This window comes from Piliocolobus tephrosceles, chromosome 2 (assembly GCF_002776525.5).
Source record: "Piliocolobus tephrosceles isolate RC106 chromosome 2, ASM277652v3, whole genome shotgun sequence".
In the NCBI taxonomy this organism is placed as follows: domain Eukaryota; kingdom Metazoa; phylum Chordata; class Mammalia; order Primates; family Cercopithecidae; genus Piliocolobus; species Piliocolobus tephrosceles.
Window position 1 is genome coordinate 39259393 of NC_045435.1, and position 21036 is coordinate 39280428.

General features: G+C 47.0%; 1 protein-coding gene across 1 annotated transcript in view; it reads left to right on the forward strand.

The window, feature by feature from the left end:
- PDIA5 (protein disulfide isomerase family A member 5) overlaps positions 1 to 9982 on the forward strand; it is a 93120-nt gene extending 83138 nt beyond the window's left edge. Inside the window, exons 15-17 of the mRNA XM_023214810.2 lie at positions 2834 to 2904; positions 9189 to 9323; positions 9757 to 9982. Coding sequence (XP_023070578.1) covers positions 2834 to 2904; positions 9189 to 9323; positions 9757 to 9837 — 287 coding nt within the window. The 3' untranslated portion in view covers positions 9838 to 9982. The remainder of the gene's footprint in view (positions 1 to 2833; positions 2905 to 9188; positions 9324 to 9756) is intronic.
- The last annotated feature ends 11054 nt before the right edge of the window (positions 9983 to 21036 follow it).

Here is a 21036-nt window from a genome sequence, read left to right on the forward strand (position 1 = left end):
CTTCCTTCCTTCCTTTCTTCCTTCCTTCCTTTATTCCTTCCTTCCTTTCTTCCTTCCTTCCTGGCTGCCTGCCTGCCTTCCATCTATCCATCAGATATCAGCTCCGTGCTGTGCAGTGTCCAGGGCCCAGGGTACAAGGGAAGGAGACATGTCCCTGCCAGGCCTTGAGAGGCTCACTGTCTACCCTGACGAAACTCTAAACGCAATTCATCCAGGGCAGGGTCACTGAGTGACTCAACCTCTGGCAAAGGGCTTGCTCCTTAGAGTTTCTTCATCTCTCTTACTGTGTTTTTCTGTCCCTAAACCTTGCCCCAGGGACATCTATCTTTATCGGTGGGTTACAGGGGGAAGACTCTCCAAGGTCAAAAAAGATATCTCTTTTGACTTTTTAATAATAAAAAAATACTTATTTTTATATATAAATATAGCATATACGATATATTTTTTATATATGAAGGATGATCTAAACACTACAGAAATGTCAAATAGTAAAGTCAAATGCCTGATAGAGGTCTAAAGGAAAAGCAGCCTGCCCACACATTTCCTGCTCCCCTTCCAGCTGCCCCACCCCAACACCTTACGTCCCCTCACATCTCTCCACCTCCCACATCCCTTCTCCCACCATGTCTGCCCCCACATCCTGTCTCCCCAGCTTCTGCACGGCTCTTCCTCCTGCTGTTTCTTTGCTCCTTTTATGCTGAATGATCTGGTCATGGTGACTGCCCTTCTTAGGCCAGCTTGGCGGAGTCTCTAGAACTGCAGTTGTCCAGCCCGTCCTCAGTCTTTGTTCCTCTTTCCCCTCTCTGAGAGGCTTCTTTGGTTTTCTGCTACACAAAGCCAGTGCCCTTTTTTTTTTTTTTTTTAAGCCCACATTAAAAAAAAAAAAATCATCCACATCTGGCCCTCCTGACACCTCTTGGAAGCATTCTGAAACAGCCCTTCCTCCCATTATTCACTGGCCCCGCTCTTTCTTTTGGATAATGAGAAAATTAGATGCAACAGAAGTCCATTAATCTGAGGCCTAGATATTTTAAATTGATGGTAACAGGAATTTACACTAGGCTGACAGTTACCTTTAGACTTTCAATGAACAAAGAGGTTAAAAAGGAAAAATTAATAGTCAAACCAGATTTTCAGGAAGGGGTGGTTATTTTCAGCCAGACTAATGCTATTATGGGCATACACCACACACAAGGGGCCTGCAGCTGCCTGCAGGAGCTGTCTGTGACGTACCTTGTTAACCAGTAGATTGCGCTCTTTAAGTGTTTTGAAAATTTTATAACATCATCCCTTTATAGTGTGACATTTTCATGAATTTGAGCTATTTTTCTTTCTGTTATGTCAAATTAGTGAAGTGTTACTTGTAATTGCCATTTTAGGCTATTAAAACAGCCAGTCTCTGCTGTGAGCTAGGCTATGCTAGACACATTGCTAAGCCGTGCTTGTCTCATTTCTGATATAACCCATCACTGGCCCAGGTCTCTTCTGCTCCTTCTGCATGAGACTTGGCAAATCCCTCTACACCCCCACCCCCCGTCACCCCCCACAATGCTCTGGGCCAGCTGGCCACTCTGCCAGCCAGGCCATGTGGGTGGTCCTGCTCATCTCAGGACTGGCTCAAGGACTAAATTCAGATTAAACTTGTAGCTTAGCCTTAATTTGATTTCACAAAACCCTTTGAAATGCCAGTCATTATTATCTTATTTTAAAAAGGAGAAAGTAGATGAGCAGAGCCGTTTCTGTTCCCACTGTGGCATCTCTGCCTTCCCGAGGCTGAGGTCGGCTGGCTGACACAGGAGGTGTGGGCTGGAGCCTCCCCTCGCTCAGGGAAACCCTCCCCTCAGAGCCTGCTGTGCCCTGGGCAGTTCTGTTCACCAGTGACTAGGAAAGGGCTGAGAGAGGAGGCGGGTTTGGGTTCTGATCTGTTAGTGCTGAGGGAAGGGTTGGGTCAGCCTGCAGCTTCCTGGGCTCACCAGGACAGGAGGAGAAAGTGGCCCCCACAGAGGTCCCTACCCTGCTTCTGAGACACTGAGGTCAGAGTTGGGGCTCAGGGTGATGCCCAGAACAAAAGACAGATGTTGGAGTTAGGGGCCCCCGTATAGCTCAAAGGCCTTAGGCTGCTGCTCTGACAAGCTTTCTCTCTGGGACAGAGAGCGTCAAGGGATCTGAGGACTGCCTGGTGACATCCTGTAGCTTCTCTCCCTCTTACCCTGACCGTGGCCTTCCAGTTCCTGGGTTCGAGGTTCTGGTTATTGTAGAGCAGAGGATAGACGGAGACCCGGGGACCAGGGCCTGGTTTGGCTGCTCATAGTCTAGGCTGGGTGGGAGTTGCTAGGAATGCAGAAGTTAGCAGCAAAGCATGAGCAGTGGGTGCCCTGAAATCCCCCCAGCCTGCATTTCCCAGTGCCACTTCCTCTCAGTCAGGAAATGGAGAGATTTGCTATTATCCCTGGAGCAAGAGAAGATTGTAGCAGGCTCTGAGAATTCCGTGTCTTCCTCTTTAAGCCCAAAGCTCCCTCTGCCCCCAAGATCAGACTCTTCCTCGTCCTCTGTGGAAGGAGCAGAACTATACTACAGTGACCATCGCCCCCCAGCCTGGGCAGGAGCATATGATGCTTGTGACAGGGACTCCTACCAATCCCCCCACCAATAGATCAGACATGGGCGGGAGGTGGTTAGACTGGCAAGGTTGATAAAAGGACCCTGACAGTGTGGCGGGCTGGGCTGGGGCTCCTGGAGAACCCTCTCTGGAGCTTTCAGGAAGGGCCCCTGGCCCTGCAGCCTCCCTGCACATGCATCACTGTCCTGTGTGCTCTCTTCCCCTCTCACACAGGGTGCCCACACTGTAAGAAGGTCATTCCGCACTTTACTGCTGCTGCTGATGCCTTCAAAGATGACCGAAAGGTAAGGATAGCCCTCTTCATCTCCTGATCTGCCCCCAGCTAATTCCTACACCTTCCTCCTTGTCATTCAAGTCCCTTCCCCAAACAGGGGCAGGTCAGCTAAGACCTGTAAGCAGGGAATTCCTTGGGAACCAGGACGTTCTCTTTATAAGGAAGATACGGCAGGCTGGATTTATGCTGCAAAATCAATTAAAAGGGATACGCTAAACCATTCCAGCACTTACTTGGAGGAGAGGGATGGTTAAAAGGGTCATCTGTTTACTTTTTTAGTGCTTGAACATTTTTACTGTAGGATTATCATCATGCATTACTTATATAATTAAAAATACAAATTTAAAAATCCAACAAAAGTCAACTGGAGGATGCCACGGTGGAGGAGAGCAAGGCTATGTCAGTGGAGCCTCGCCCTGCCTAAGTGAAAGGCTTCTGCAGCTGCCGACTGATGAAGCATAAAATTAACAAGCTAGAGCTGCAGATTGGATTAGAGTGCAGGGCCGCCAGGTGCGTCCCCCAGGCACATCCGCCCAGGCAGCTGGTGCAGTGGGGGCTGCTGCTGGGAGAGGGCTTGTGGGACAGGGAAATACCCCTGAATTTGGGGAAGTGTGATTGACTGCCAGGCTTCGTTCCCTTCTCATCCACGCCAGGCAGTGCTGATGCAGAAGACTGCAAAGATTCCTCCCAACCCTGAGACTCAGTCGTGGGAATCTCTGGCCTAACAGGCCCTAGAAGCTGGCAGTCATGTGGGATCCGCATTCACACACACCCAAACCCGGAGTCACACGTGGGTTTACTTACTTTCCTGGGTAGAATCCCAGGTGGGGTGAGGGCAGGCTGGAAGGAACCAAGGCCATACACAAGCTGAGCAGAGAGTCCTGGATGGTAAACAGGCCAAGCAGGCCTAGACGGAGGTTCAGCCAAGGCAGGGAAGGGGAGCTGGTATCCGTGGAACAGCACTCACAAGCAGAGACAGATGGCCATCCCAGGGCTGGGTGGGCGGGGCTTGCAGTTTTGATCGAGGCCAACAGGAGGTCAGGCCTGAAGGTACCATCCAGACCTTGTAGGAGCAGAGATACAGGTGCTGGGATCACCTTAATGGGCCCAGAGAGAGTGGCAGAGATAGGGTGATGAGAACTTTACAGGGACATAAAGCCAAAAGAAGCCAGGCTGGGGACAGGCCCATGTAGGGAGAGTAGGGATGAACTGGGGACCTGATTCCCACTTAGACCTAGAGCCCGGGATTCTCTCTGGAGTCAGGAGGTCCTGTTGTTACCCACAAACCTTGGCTGCAGCTTTGAGGCACCCCTCACCCCCACCAGAAGGGAGTACAATGACCAGAAGCATTTCCTCCTCTGCCTGCCCCTTTCCCTGTACTGAGGGGTGTGTGGCAGCGGAGGCTTCCTTCCCATGTCCATGTCCCTCATGGTCCCCACCCACTTGTGCACAGCACAGGGTGGTTGCTCCTGCTTGGGGGTCCCAGGATATCCAGCACGGCCTGGGCTGCCAGTCCACAGGACTGGAATAGGTGCCACTCCGCATCGACATCCATCACACCCCACCCAGAACGCTGAGTACTCTGGGCAGCAGGAGAAAGGCTGAGGTGTGCCATCTCCCTGTCCCACCGGCCACTCAGGTCTCCACAGGCCTCAGGAGATCTGTGAGGATCCTGAGGTATGACTGGCACACACAGCCTGGACTTGCCCTCCCAGCCATGCTGGGGAGCATGGTGTCAGGGAGTGTGGTCCAACTGAGGCACCTGGGGGACTGGGGAAACCCTGGAGGGGCAGCCCCATTGACGTGGCCCCTTTCTGCCCACTAGACCGCTGCTGAGGCTGCCCTATGTTCTGACCTGCGTCAGTGCAGGTGAGGCCAGACTTGCCAGGCCTCCAGCGGGCAACTGAGAGCCCATGTCTCCTCTTCCCATTCCCCCTCCACTACTCCACGGGGGCCCATTTCCTTGATGCTCCCTTCCCCTTAGACACTGACACACCTTTGCTTGATTGCCTTGGACCAGTGGTGCTGTAGCCTTTTCCTGGGTTCAATCCTCTGTCTCTCATTCCCTCTGTCTCTCCTTTCAGCTTCCTTTATTCCAAGCCAGGGATCACCCTCACTTGCGTTCAGGAATGTACTTCATAACCTCTCTGTCCGAGGCAGGTGGCCTGCCTGGGATTCCTGGAGATTACATTCATGACATCAGGGAAGCCAGCCATCTGGCCTGGGGGGCTGAACTTACTGGTGCCCACTCTGTGCTGCAGGCATGGCACCGTGACTACTGGGTCCCATCCTACAACTATCAGATCGGAGTCTGGGCGATGGTGCTGGAAATTGGTGGTTTTTAAGAGCTGGCTCTTGTGCTGGCCACAGGCTGGTGTGTGGGGACTGTTGGCCTGTCCCCTCTCCCTTTATGTGTGAGGGATCCAGGCCCAGAGATGAGCTGTGTCCCTTGCCCAGGAATGTCCAACGGGTCACTGACAGCCAGAACTGGGTCTCCTGACACCCCATGCTGCCACTTCTTAGCTGGAATTGTGGGGTTTTTCCACCCAGAAGCCAGCCCCTGTTCCTTTCCCAATCAATATGCAGTTGGTTGTTCACTTCCATTTTCATAGCCAAAGTCAATATTAGGTCCTGCAGAGATTTATTTTACTGAATCAATAAAGCTGTGTGTGGCAGCTCATATTTTAGCCGGGGAGCCTCCACCCCCTCCCGGGAGCTTACTTGGGGACTTAATCGGTTGGCACACTGATGGGGAAAGGACTGCACCGTGTTAGTGTTGGAACAGATGGTGTTATTGAAGGGACAAGGCAGACAGGACCTGTGGTGGGCTGGCAAGCAGGTGGGGGGCTCACCTTTCACTGCACGTCAAGGTGTCCCCAGCCTGGGGCTGGGGTGGGGCTAGGTGTGAAGGTCACTCCTAGAGGGAGGCCCTGAGGCATTGGGGGCCCCTCCTCTGCGATGAGCCCACTTCACTACCGAAATCTGGCCATGACGTGTAGGTCCTCCCGTTTATGAAGCTGGCTACTGCCTTTTCCGAGTGAAAACTCCCTGAGGACAGAGACCTCATTTGTCCTTGAACTCCCCACAGTCATGACCCCTTAGACCTGTGTAAATGTTGACTGGATGAAGGAACAATATAACATATTTGATATTTACTGAGAGCTCTTCTTCCACTGAAAGCATTACTTACATCATGTTGTCCTCACAATAGCATGCTCAACTAGGTATTGTTACAGTGCTCATTTTGCTGAAGAGGTAGGTGATTGAATCTTAGAGAGATCATATGCTAGTTTCTCAGCCGGAGAGGGGCAGAGTGAGAATCGCAAGCAAGCATTGTCAGAGTTTGAGTTTTCCCAGAAGCAGACTCTGCTCCTGGGCTCATGTGCAGGGAATTTATTTGGGAAGTGACCTCAGGAAGTTCACAGAGGATCCTGGAAGTGAGATACGAATGGGGAGGAACCAAAGCAGGTGTTTTCTGGACAGATGACTGTATGAGTCACCAAGGCTCAGTCCCACGGGAAACCTCACCAGGAAACATGACACAGAGCTGTCACTCAAAGGCCAAGGAAGCCAGGGTCCTTGTTCTAGACCCCCATCTGTCATTGGCCTTACATCCAGCTCCCTGAGGCTGGGAGGATGCTCGGAGGCTGAGAGTAGCAGGTGCTGTGGCAAGGGCTGGTCCGAGGGAATGTGGTAGGACACCAGCAGTGTGTGCCCCAGGAATTGGTACCAACCACCATAGAACAAACTGAGAAATCATAGGTGTTCCTGTTGCAGGTGATCAGTGCAAATCTTGAGTTGGATATAGGGGTGCAGGCATTTAGGTGAAATTTCAATAGCTGAGAAGAGCTTTATTCGCTGCCTTCTTTCCAAAGAGTCTAAGCTGCTGCCTTTGGGGAGGCCGCATTTGTCTCCTCTTCTGTGGAAACTGCACATGGATTCGCCTTTGCAGCTAGAAGTTGCACTCCGTGTGTGCAGCTGGCAGCTAGTTTAGGTGATTCAGAACAAGTATACATTTCTAATTTAGTAGATTTATAAAACCATACACTGTGTTTCCAACAGCTCCAGAGCATGTATACAAATTAAATTCATAATTTAAAGCAGATGCAGGGAGAGCAGCAGCCTGGAGCCATGTTCGTCCAGCACTTTCACAGCAGAGCAGCAGCTCCTGGCCCGGGCTGGACATGGGGCCTTAGCCGCTGGCTGCAGGGAAGGAGAGTGTGTGGATGCCTGGGCCCCTGGGCAGGGCCCCATAGCACCTGCCCTGAGAAATAGAACCCCACGATTTGGCCAAGGGAGCATCTGCTTCATGTTTTTAAATAATAAACTGCTTTAGAGGTGGGCTGGGGTTATCAGAAGTGTGTAGGGGCCAGTCTGGTGGCCTGGGTGAATTGGGCTCCAGGGGATGCTGGGGAAGGTACATTTAGCCTACCTGAAGGACAGCTGCCTCTCCGCACAGCCAGTTGTCACCTGTGAGACTGCAGGGTGAGTGCCATCAAGTCTTCTGACTTTTAAAGAGAAGCTGGAAAGCCAAATTATTATATTAAATCTTCTGGTTCCATTTCTATGGTGGAGCTAATTCAGATTTATTTATTTATTTTGTTGTTGTTGTTAAATTCAATGTGGGCCAAATAGAACAGGACTGAGAGCCAGACACAGATTGCAGGCAGCAAGTTTGTAAACTCTGTTTTATAAGTCTCACCATATAGGATGTTACGTAACTGAAGAGTAGAAGGGAAGCATGAGGGTGAGAGGGGTGAGGGTGGCGCCTGGTGGCCAGGGGAGACCGCACCTTACTCTTCTCTCCAGCTATCCATCCCGCAGCTCACCTGGGCATGAGGGATGTGATGAGTAAATGTCGCCATGGGGGCTGGCAGGACTGTCCTACTTGGAAAGGGGCCTTTGTCCAAATGCAAATAACCGTCAACCAAAGAACTGTGCAAATCTCGGCTATTCAACAATTTTAAATTATCTTATTGAATCACCCTCTTTTAATTTCTTCCAAGCATTCGTTCAGCTCTATCTAAAATGATCTCATTTGTTATACAGCAGACGCTTGATAACTGGACTTTGTCAAGGTCAGCATTGTTCCCCCAGCATCTACAACAGGCTTGGCACACGGCAGGGTTTCAGTGTGTGTTGCCTGGTGGGAGGACTCCCTCTCATGGGAGTCTGCCCCATCTTCCATAACACCTCTGTATTGGGTGTGGCCATTGAGGACCTCTTCTCCGGCTTCCCTGGTGTATGACCTTCAATAGGAAACAAGTTCCTCATTTCTGCTTTATACTGTCTTCCTTCGAAAAAACAACTAATGATGAGGAAAAGCTGCCCAGCATGTGGAATTTACTAGATGGTCAAGAAGAGGCCAGTGGCCAATGTGGGAACCACTTTCTGACCAAACATTCTGATGACTTTAGTCATGCGGGGCTCCTCCAGTTTCCAGATGTGCTTCCCTGGTCTCCTCCTCTTCCAGTCTTGACTCAGATGGCGAATCGTACAAAGCGCCTTTGCCCCACTCACCTGGCACCTGGACCACCTCCCTCATCCCTCACATGACACCGTGTTGGAATTGTCACTTTATCCAACCCCTGCCCAGACACTGAGCCCCTAAGTGGGGACGGAGCTTGTGTATGGGGTCGGAAGAAGTGACTGTAATAGCAGCTGACATTTCCTGAACACGAATCTAGTGCCAGGTTCTGTGCTCATTGGCCTCACTTGAATTCTCTTATTCAGTCTTCACAATATCCTGATAGCCTAGATACTGTTATTATCCCCATTTCACAGCTGAAAAAAATGAGGCATCAAGAGGCTGGGTCATTTTCCTTAAGTCTTAATGTCCAGGCAAACCAAGAGTGCACTTGGGGAACTTGACTTGAAAGTTCTTGCTCTTAACCTTGGCACTACACTGTCCCCCAAGCAAATGTTCCAGAAATATTCGTTGAGAAATGATTGAATCCTACAGTCCCTTACAGAGAGCACCACAGAACCTGTGGTGTTTACAAATGCTTTCAAGTCATCATTTCCTTTACGATCGTCATACTCTTGATTTTAAAGGACAGCCAAAAGGCACTCCAGGCCAAGTCCCCTAACCTTACCCATCTGGAAATTGAAAGCAAGCACCGTCAGTCTCCAAGGAGCCCTGAGCTGGGGGTGCTTTGGTTCAGTTCCTACCTGCCACTGAGGAGAAAAATCAGAGTGAGCCTGTGATGTGGACTAGATGTGCAATCTGTGTTGTGGGGTCCAGGCCTCAGCCTGGGGACACCCTATACCAACTCTCCTTACCTTGCCCCCTAGATCGCCTGTGCTGCTGTTGATTGTGTCAAAGACAAGAACCAAGACCTGTGCCAGCAGGAGGCTGTCAAGGGCTACCCCACTTTCCACTACTACTACTATGGGAAGTTCACAGAAAAGTATGACAGCGACCGCACAGTAAGTCGGGGAGAGGCGTCTGCCCAGAGCTCGCTCTGCTGATGGGCAGGGAAACTGCCACCGAGGAGGGACAGCACTGGGCAGCGTCCCAGAAACCGCGGAAGTCAGCTGGAACACTGCACCGAGAGGCCACAGGCCCTTGGCCTGGCTGAGGCTTGACATTGCTGGAGGAGAGTCCCAAGGGCTTGTCACAGATGTCCTGTCTCCAGAGCCAGGCTGGGCTCCAGATGCCGAGGGTTTTCTCACTTGCTGGTCAGGGCTGGTGGAAGCCATGAAGACCCTCTCTGCCTTGCAGATGTCTGCCCACCAATCCCTGTCACAGGAGTGAGCCCCTGGAGGGGCCGGGGGGTGGGGAGGGAGCGTGCATAGCCAGCTCAGGGATTAAAGCTCCTTTCTCTCTCTCTCTCTCTCTCTCTCTCCCCCTTCCCTGCAGGAATTGGGATTTACCAATTATATTCGAGCCCTCCGGGAGGGAGACCATGAAAGACTAGGGAAAAAGAAGGAAGAGTTATAATTCCTGCCTCAGAAAAAGCTTTTCCATTACACTGTGAATGATACCTGTTTTGTTGTTTCTGAATTTCCACATGTTCTGAAGACAAAGTTTTTTATAGCCGCTTATGGCCATTTTGTACAATTTTGAAATAAAATTAAACCATTTATTTGGTGGTATGATTTATTTTCATGGAGCCTGTACTAACAAAGGTGGATACTCACATCCTTCTCCTTCCACCTCTGCTGGGAGGTACAGAGCTGTGCTCCAGTGCCCTGTCTGCATGGAGGTCACTCCTGAGAGTGCCGGCCCCCATCAGTCATTTGAGAGCAGAACAGAGAAACTGGATCGCAGAATATCCTGCTGGAAAATGACAAGCTAATGAGAAGAAATACGTCAGGATAATCAATGACTTTGGGAGGCTGAGGTGGGAGGATCACTTGAAGCCAGGTGTTCAAGACCAGCCTGGGAAATATTATGAGACCTCATATCTACAGCAAATAAAGTTACTGGGCATAGGGGTACATGCCTATAGTCCCAGCTACTTGTAAGGCTGGGGAGGGAAGATTGCTTGAGCCCGGGAGTTCAAGTCTACAGTGATCTATGATCACATGACAACTCCAGCCTAGCTAGAAAGCAAGACCCTGTCTCAAAAATAGAAAAGTAAAAGAAAAAAAAGAAAAGATGATCAGGGAAATTGGGATGCTCAAGCAAATGGTAACCAAACACTAGCTGCTTCTGGATCGTTGTGGTTTCAGTATTGGTGTGTTTCCTCTGTATGTTTTCCTGGAACTTACTTAGGTATTTATCTTTCTCCAGCTGTTTGTCTTCTCTTCCTCTCTCCGTTCCCCTCTCCCCCCCCCCCCCCCCCCCCCCCCCCCCCCCCCCCCCCCGCCGCCATTCTCCCTTTAAAGAAAATTAAGTTGCTGCTTCAGAGGCATGAATGGAGTGGGGGAAGGGGGTCTCTGTCCCAGCTGCTTGCTGTGCACCCCGGATGGAAGGGATGGTGTGTTCTTGAGGTGCAGATGTTAGATCTGCTCACCAGCCCCCACCACTGACCACAATAACCCCAAATCTTTAGGCCACATTTTCCATGGATGGGTGCCTCGCTCGGCCTCCTGCCTGTGTACATCTCTTTTTTGAAGCATCTTTCCGGTGAGTCCTCATGCTTTCTGCATGCCTGCGTGACTGACACCCAGCCCTGTGCCCAGCGGTGCAGTCAGAGCCTGAGCACAGCGGTAACATGTTTTGTCTGCTCGTTGGTATTTCTCCATGGACAGCAAAGCAGCCTTGCTCTAGTACCTTGTCTTTAGTTATAAGTAGCAGTCCTAGAATTGGATTCCTCCAGTAGTTCAGGAGGGTGTTGCCTAAGCTGCAGTACTTGGAAGCACGCTCTTGTGGCCTTGATGGGGACTTGGCCTGCAGGAACAGCCCTCCCTTCCTGGACCCAGCTCGCTCCCACCTGGCCTAAGTCCTTCCTGGTGATAAATCTGCTGAGAACAGGACAGAGCCTCCAAGTTCTTCACGGCTGTGTGCCACTGTGGGTGGTTTCATTAAGGGAAACCAAGGTTTTGAGAGCCCTTGTTCTGTGCAGTTCTCCAACTTTCCAATTGACCCTCCTGCCAGTTCAGCCCTTCTCTTTTCCCCTAAGCAACCACTTCCTTGGCAGTGGCCCCTGGACTTCCCCTAAGGATTGGATATGAAAGACAGAAGCATACATTTAGACATCATTGAAGCACAGTTACCTAGTCGCTTCCCGTTGGGGACCATGCACATCATACAAGGTGTCATTTAATCCTGACACAGGTGTTTACCATTCTAGCATGTGTGTGTGTGGACATGGGTCTCCTTCGTTATTTGGAGTATTTGTAGGGGGAACATATTTGCTTGTGTTTTCAAAAGGGTGTTTTTTTGTTTGGGTTTTTTTTTTACTGCACCTTTTAAATAATAACCTCGCAAGAGCCACTTCCTGGCTGGGGACCACTAGTGCCCACCTGCGAGGCACGGGGCTTGCTTTCTGGCCATTCCACAGCCTCAAAGTTCAGGTTTTCCTGGCCTAGCTTCTGTATGAGGACTTTAAAACATTATGAAATATTGTCAATTATAAATTTAAAAAATTTTTTTAACACATCATGAAATGGAATCCTCTTCACATCCCTCTTTATTGACTTTGGGCATGACCTCAGCAAATTCATCACAGCTCTGGGCAGCTGACCCTGCAGACAGAACTCCCTTCCTCCACTTGCCTCCACCTAATACATCACACACACACACACACACACACACACACACATATACACACCCTACCCCGATTCTGGGAACTCTGAGCAGATCAAGCCAGTACTGTGGCATCTGGGTTAGTTCTACTCCCTGTTGCCACGCTTGGTTCTTTGAGGCTTCACTGTTGTTCACTGAAGACCTCCTCCCTCTCCCCCACTGGAGGGCTTGCCATCATCCTCCTCTGTTCCCCTAGATCCTGCATTGCAGGCTGATTTCTCTGCAGGTAGTAGGTGAGTTAGGGGAGAACTGAACCCCATCTTTATTCTGGTGCCCCTTACCCAGTAGTGAGCCCCCATCACCACCTAACTGGAGCCTCCAGAGCAGGACCCCAACTCTTCTTACTGTCCTCATGCTGCTTCCTCCCCTTCTAGAGGTGTTCGGCTTCCAGGGACTGTTCTGCACCAGGCATGGGAAGGTGATGCTTCTGGGTTCAGAAACTGGTCTGCTCTACCGCAACATAAGAAGATGTGGAATCTCATCTGGAAAGCATCAGGCCCTCTTAGGAAGACAAAGCCTGTGCTCAGGGGTTACGTGACCTGCCCACATCACAAGGAATAACACAGGCACTAGCCCTGCCCACAGAAGGCTCCCAGTTTGAGAGTGAGTGCGCATTGCTGCTCAGAACCAAACTGTGCATTGTTCCCTTACTGTTTCCCATTACGTTATTGTTGACTAGAAGAAGGAAGCTGATATTCTTAAGCTACCTATCAAAACCAAATTACGCTTATGGTCCCACCAAATATATGTCACCTGCAAAATCCTCTATTTTTTTTTTTTTTTTTTTTTTTTGAGAATGGAGTCTTGCTCTGTCGCCCAGGCTGGAGTGCAGTGGCGCGATCTCAGCTCACTGCAAGCTCTGCCTCCTGGGTTCACGCCATTCTCGTCTCAGCCTCCCCAGTAGCTAGGACTACAGTAGCCCGCCACCATGCCCGGCTAATTTTTTTTTATCTTTTAGTAGAGACGGTGTTTCACCGCGTTAGCCAGGATGGTCTTGATCTCCTGACCTCGTGATCTGCCCACCTCAGCCTCCCAAAGTGCTGGGATTACAGACGTGAGCCACCGCACCCAGCCCCAAAATCCTCTATCTTAGGCCTGTGTTATCCAATAGCCATTAGCCACCTATGAGTATTCAGTACTTGAAATTTGGCTACTGCAGCTGAGTGAAGGTGTGTATGTCTGTGCCTTTTTATATTGTGGTAAAATATACATAGCACACAATTTACTATTTTAATCATGTTTAAGGGTACAATTTAGTGGCACTAAGTACATGCATTGTTGTCCAACTATCATTACTATCCATCTCTAGAACTTTTTCATCAACCCAGACTGAAACTCCGTAACCATTAAAGAATAACTCTCCATTCCCCACTCCTCCTAGCCCTGGTAACCACTATTCTACTTTCTGCCTCTATGAATTCTACTATTCTAGGAACCTCATATAAGCAAAATCATACATCGTTTTGTATCTGGCATATTTCACTTAGCACACTGTTTTCAAAGTTCATTCTTGAAAGTATGTAGCATGCAATAGAATCTCATACCTTTTTTTTTTTTTTTTGAGATGGAGTCTCACTTAGTTGCCCAGGCTGGAGTGCAGTGGCACATTCTCGGCTCACTACAAGCTCCGCCTCCCAGGTTCACACCATTCTCCTGCCTCAGCCTCCGGAGTAGCTGGGACTACAGGCACCCGCCACCACGCCTGGCTAATTTTTTGTATTTTTAGTAGAGACAGGGTTTCACTGTGTTAGCCAGGATGGTCTCGATCTCCTGACCTCGTTATCCACCTGCCTCGGCCTCCCAAAGTGCTGGGATTACAGGCATGAGCCACCGCGCCCAGCCAGAATCTCATACATTTTTTAAGGCTGAATAATATTCCATTGTATGTACATACCATATTTTGTTTACCCATTCATCCATCAGTGGACATTTGGGTCAATTTCACCTTTTGACTATTCTGAAGAATGGTGCTATGAACATAGATGTACAAATAAATACCTCTGTGGCATCCCATTTTCAATTCTTTTGAAGGTGGAATTACTGGGTCATACGGTAACTCTATTTTTAATTTTTTGAGGAATGGACGGACCATTTTCCACAGTGACTGCACCATTCTGTGTTCCTACCAGCAAGGCATGAGAGTTCCAGTTTCTCCTCATCCTCGCCAACAGTTATTTTCTGGTTTGGTTTGATTTGGTTTCGTTCTTAGGGGTAGCCATCCTAATGGGTGTGAAGTGGCATCTCACTGTGGTTTTGAAATGTGTTTCCCTAATGATTACTGATTTTGAGCATCTTACTTTTATTTTTATTTTTTTGAGACAGAGCCTCACTCTGTCGCCCAGGCTGGAGTGCCATGGTGCCATCTCGGCGCTCACTGCTACCTCCTGGGTTTAAGCAATTCTTATGCCTCAGCCTTCTGAGTAGCTGGGATTATAGACGTGCACCACCACACCTGGCTGATTTTTGTGTTTTTAGTAGAGATGGGGTTTCACCGTGTTGGTCAGGCTGGTCTGGAACTCCTGACCTCAAATGATCTGCTCACTTCAGCCTCCCAAAGTGCTGGGGTTACAGGTATAAGCTACCTCACCCGGCCCTGAGCATCTTTTCATATGTTTATTTTCCATTTGCCTATCTTATTTGGAGAAGAAGCTATTCTCTTATTCTCTTTAAGTTGTTGCCCATTTCACATTGGTTTTGTGTTGTTCCCTTGTAGGAGTTATTTATATATTCGGGATATTAATCCCTTATCTAACATATAATTTGCAAATATTTTATCATGTTCTGTGAGTTGTCTTTTCACTCCCTTGATAATGTCCTTTCATGCACAAAAGCTTTTAATTTTTATAAAGTCCACCTTATCTTTTCTTTTGTTGCCAATTATATCCAAGAAATCATTATCAAATTCAATGCCCTGCAGCTTTCTCCCTATATTTTCCTCTAGAAGTTTTATAGTTTTAGCTCTGAAGTTTAAGTTTTTTACTCATTTGGAGTTAATTTTTATGTAGTGTAAGGTAAGGGTCCAACTTCATTGTTTTATAACATATATATAACTTAAGATTTACCATTTTAACTACTCTTGCGTATACAATTCAGTGGCACTGATAACACTTTTGTTGTTCAAGTCTTAACGATAAAATAATGGGGAACAGTAAGAGCACAAAGCACAGAGTTTGGTTCCGACCAGTAATGCCCAGTCACTGGGAGCTTCCTGTGGGCAGGGCTGGTGCCTGTGTTATTCCGTGTGATGTGGGCAGGTCACGTAACCCCTGAGCACAGGCTTTGTCTTCCTAAGAGGGCCTGATGCTTTCCAGATGAGATTCCACATCTTCTTATGTTGCGGTAGAGCAGACCAGTTTCTGAACCCAGAAGCATCACCTTCCCATTCCTGGAGCAGAACAGTCCCTGGAAGCCAAGCACCTCTAGACAACATACATAACATTTTATGTTATGTGTATTTTACATAACATTTTATGTTATGTGTATTTTACATAACATAATGGATATCCAGGCCAGGTGCAGTGGCTGACGCCTATAATCCCAGCACTTTGGGAGGCCAAGGTGGGCGGATCACCTGAGGTCAGGAGTTAGAGACCAGCTTGGCCAACATGGTGAAACCCTGTCTCTACTAAAAATACAAAAAGTAGCCTGGCATGGTGGCGGGCACCTGTAATCCCAGCTACTTGGGAGGCTAAGGCAGGAGAATTGCTTGAACTGGGAAGGTGGAGGTTGTAGTGAGCCGAGATGGCGCCACTGCGCTCCAGTCTGGGTGACAGAGTGAGACTCCATCTCAAAAAGAAAAAAAAAAAAAAAACAGATATCTAGTTTTCCCAGCACTATGTGTTGAAAACACTGTTCTTTCCTCCCTGAATAGTCTTGTCACTCTAGTTGAAAATCATTTGATTACATATGTGAGGGTTTATTTCTGGGCTCTCTATTCTATTTAATCGGTCAGTATGTCTGTCTGTATGTCTGTACTACACTCATTACTATAGCCCTGTAGTAAGTTTTCAGATCAGGAAGTGTGAGTCCTCCAGCCTTGTTCTTCTTTTTTGACATTGTTTTGGTTTTGGGGGGGGGTCCCTTGAAATTTCATGCAGTACCATTTATCACCTGTGTAGATTCGCATAACTACTGCTGTAATCAAAATACAGAACTATTTCACAATCACAAGACATCTCATGCTTCCCCTTTATATTCATGCCCCACCCCACCTCCCCTGAACCTTGGCAGCCACTAACTTGTTTTCCATCTCTATAATTTTGTCACTTGGAGAACGTTATATAAATGGAACCATATAATATGTAACCTTCAAGATTGCCCTCTCTCACTCTACATAATGCTATTAGTTCATCCAAGTTTTTGCATAAGTCAATAGTTTGCTCCTTTTTATTGCTAAGTGGTATTCCATGGTATGGATGTGCCACAGTTTATTTAACCATTTACCTGTGAAGGGATGTTTTGGCTGCTTCTGGTTTTGAGCCTTACAAAGAAAGCTGCTGTGAACATTTATGTATAACCTTTGTGTGCACATAAATGTTCATCTATGTGGAATAAATGCCCAGGAGTATGATTGTGTTTAGCTTCTAAAGAAACTGCCACACTGTTTTTCCAGAGTGTTTGTACCATTTGCATCTCACCAGTAATGTGTGAGATCCAGTTTCTCTGCATCCTCACCAGCATTTGCTATTGTCTCTCTTCTTTTTTAATTTTAGCTGTTCTAATTGGCATGTGGTAATATCTCATCATGGTCTTAATTTACATTTTCCTAATGGCTAGCAATGTTGAATATTTTTTCATGTGCTTATTTGCCATCTGTGTATCATCTTCAGGGAAATGTCACTGCATGTCTGTTGCCCATTTTCTAAGTGGATTGTTTTATTACTATTGAGTTTTGAGACTTCTTTACATATTCTAGACACATTCTTAGTCAGAAATGTGGTTTGCAGATGTTTTCTCCTAGTCTGTGGCTCATATTTTCATCTGCTTAACAGAGTCTTTCACAGAGCAAAATTTCTTAATTTTGATGAAGTCTAATATTACCATTTTTTCGTGGATTATGCTTTTGATGTCACATCTAAGAATTCATCACTAAGCCCTAGATAGCAAAAAATTTCTTCTTTTTTTTCTAAAGTTTTACATTTAAAGATATGATCAATTTTAAGTTAATTTTTATATAAGGTGTGAAACTTAAGTCAAGGTTCAGTTCCCATGCCATTTGTTGAAAAGACGATCTTTCCTTCACTGTGTTTCTTTTGCACTTCTGTAAAAAAAAATCAGTTAACTGGAAGCCAGGTGCAGTGATGCACGCCTGTAGTCCCAGCTACCCAGGAGGCTGAGACAGGAGGATCACTTGAGCCCATGAGTTCAAGGCTGTAGTGTGCAATGATCACACCTGTGAATAGCCACTGCACTGCAGCCTGGGCAGCATAACAGACTGCAGCTCTAAAACAAAACAAAACAAAGGATTAAAGTTGTAAATAAAAAAAATATACAGCAGTTGGCTATACTTACACGGGTATATCTCTGGACTCTCCATTTTGTGCCTTTGATCTACATGTCTATTCCTCCAGTAATACCACACCATCTTAACTACTCTATGTCATGCCTTGAAATCAGATAAACTGAGTTCTCCTACTACTTTTTTTTTCCCCAAATTCCTTTAGCTGTTCTAGTTCCTTTTGCTTTTCATATAAATTTTGGAATAATTTCGTCCATATCAAAATTTTCTGGGATTTTGATAGGAATTATAGTAAACTTGTATATAAAAATTATCAAATGATTCAGAAAAACAAATATATCTATGTGTATGTACATGTGTATCTGCTATACTATGTAGATATATTTGTTTTTCTGAATTGTTTATCTATTATGTAGATACCCACATACACACACATAAGTACAAACACAAAGAGAAAGAAAAAAAAGGCAAAATGTAAACAACTGGTGAATCTGGGCAAAAGGTGTGTGCAATTTTTTATAAGTTTGAAACTACGTCAAAATAAAAAGTGCTTCCTAATCCCCCGCCCACTAAAAATTATACATGGAAACAAACAGCACACCGTTAATAAATAACTCAGCAACCCGTTTTAGCAGGGGGGCTGAGTCAAACTCTCTCCAGGCAGGCCTGCTTCCTGTGTGGCCAGGACCCAGGATTTCCTTGGACCTCCACAGAAGGTTGCAGACAATGTCTGGGAGTCTGGCTAAGGAGCTTACCAGATTGTGTGACCTCGGTGAGATCACAGGCCTGCCTCAGGGGTCCACAGCACAAAGGGGAAAGAGGTGGCGCCAGCGAGCATGGAAGACAAAGGGCTCCAGCCAGGACTAGAGAAGGAAGGAAGGTGCCTGAGTCTCCGGCGTTAGTAGCCGCCACCCCATGCAGCATTGACTGGTAGAGGGAGGGAGTATCTGCAGGACCAAGGGGGGACCCTCCTCCTTAATTGTCTCCAGGACAACGTGAAAGTTTGTGCATACCTCATGGGGAAGGGAGGAGAGGAACTCTGAAACCCTGAGCATTCACCCAGAGTCATCCCAAAGTTACCTAAAAATGACTTTCAGTGTATTGGATCAGACTGAGATCATCATTTCTACTAAATCAAGGAATATAAACACACACACACACACACACACACACACACACCCCTTTCTCTGCACAATAGGCACAACGAAAATATGCAACTCCTCTATGCCTGATAAAATGTGGTGCCCAGCCCTGAACACAAGACTGCAGGTGAAACCTGGCCCACATAGGGTAGACAGGACCGTGAACTCCTCATTCCAGATCTTTTATCTCGGTTAATCTAATCTAAGAACGTAGGCTCAACGTCAACAATATCCATTAAAGCTTTTTCACGCTTTCCACAGGAAAGGCCAATCCATGATAGTTCATTTTCACCAAATATTTTTATTTGCTGGTTTTCAGGGTAACCACACATGTTATAATAAACCTGGGGCCGGGCGCGGTGGCTCAAGCCTGTAATCCCAGCACTTTGGGAGGCCGAGGCGGGCGGATCACGAGGTCAGGAGATCGAGACCATCCTGGCTAACACGGTGAAACCCCGTCTCTACTAAAAAAATACAAAAAAACTAGCCGGGCGAGGTGGCGGCGTCTGTAGTCCCAGCTACTCGGGAGGCTGAGGCAGGAGAATGGCGTGAACCCGGGAGGCGGAGCTTGCAGTGAGCTGAGATCCGGCCACTGCACTCCAGCCTGGGCCACAGAGTGAGGCTCCGTCTCAAAAATAAAAAAATAAACCTGGAAAAGTGCAGAAAAGCACACAGAAGGAGATTTAAATCACTTGTAATCCTGGTACTCATGAATAACTATTAAACGTTATTTTCCCACACACGCACAGACACACACACATGCACGAAAATCTTACCATCTTGTAACCTTTTAAAAGTTTTTACAAGATGTTTTGAGTATTTTCCTATGTCATCAGGTATTTCTCCTTAACATAATTTTTAAAGACTGTACAACAGGGTTTCTCGATATTTGCACTATGGACATTGGGGTCAGATAATTGTTGTTACGGGCTTTTCTGAACACTGTAGGATGTTGCAGACCTCTGACCTCTACTCACTGGATGCCCGTAGCATCTCCCAACTCTGCTGCATGTAACAACCAAAATTGTCTCCAGACATTTTTGTCCCTTAGAGGGCAAAACCATTCCCAGTTGAGAACTGTTGCTGTGTAGTACTTTTTCCTGGATAAATGTGATCATTTACTTAGAAATCCATCTTATTAGATGTACGTGTTATTTATAATTATTCCCTGCTATGAATAGTGCTGGATATGCCTCTCTGGTTTTGTTATTTTATACATTTTTGAATTTTCAGAAGTGGCCTTCTGGGTCAAAGAATATGCATGTTTCTAAAACCTGTGGTAGGGCCGGGCACAATGGCTCACGCCTATAATAGCAGCACTTTGGGAGGCCGAGGCGGGCAGATCACCTGAGGTCAGGAGTTCGAGACCAGCCTGGCCAACATGGTGAAACTCCGTCTCTACTAAAAATATAAAAATTAGCCGGACATGGTGGTGGGTGCCTGTAATCCCAGCTACTTGGGAGGCTGAGGCAGAAGAATTGCTTGAATCCAGGAGGCAGAGGTTGCAGTGAGCCAAGATCGTGCCATTGCACTCCAGCCTTGGCAACAAGAGCAAAACTCTGTCTCAAATAAATAAATAAAGCCCGTGATATATTGTCGACTTCCTTTAAAAAATTACCTATTTATGTTCTTACTAAGAGTATATGAAATGACCTGTTCTCCTAAACTCTTGTTAGCTCTGGAAATTATAATTTTTAAAGATCTTTGCAAATTTTATTTTTGCTGTAAGAAAATTATTTCAGTTAAATTTTTCTTGAAGATTTTAGTTTGCCAGGATGTTTTCAATCCTGTCTCCGTCTCTCCGTTTTCTGTCGTTAACTTCATGTCACTTGCAAATTTGACAAGAATTTAAATATGGTAAAAAAAAAAAAATAAAGTTTAACCTAGAATCCTGTAGCAGGCCAATAGAAATTTCCCATCAATCCACTAGTTCAGCATCCCTAGATACAATCATTCAGCAAGTCCCTAACCCACTTAATTACCTCAGCCTCTAACTGATATTTTCCAACCTTTCCTAAAGGGTACAATGAAAGACAATGTCAAATGTTTTGTTGAGGTCTGGATTTAGTATCTACCACATTTCTCTGGTGAACCAATCTAATAACCATATGAAAGAATAACTCTTTACCTGTGTACAATGCCTTACAGTTTGGACACATTTTTAAATTCGCTTATGTTCATTTGGACAAATGAAAATATGTATTGCGCGTACTCAGCCTATCCCCCTATTTTCAGCCTCCCTTTCGGATGTAGTTGGGGCCTCCAAATCCTACGCCTTTCCAGAGTTCTGTAGCATGAATCTGTTTCTTGGCTTTTCTACTACCAGGTTGGGTTTCTGGTCTGCTG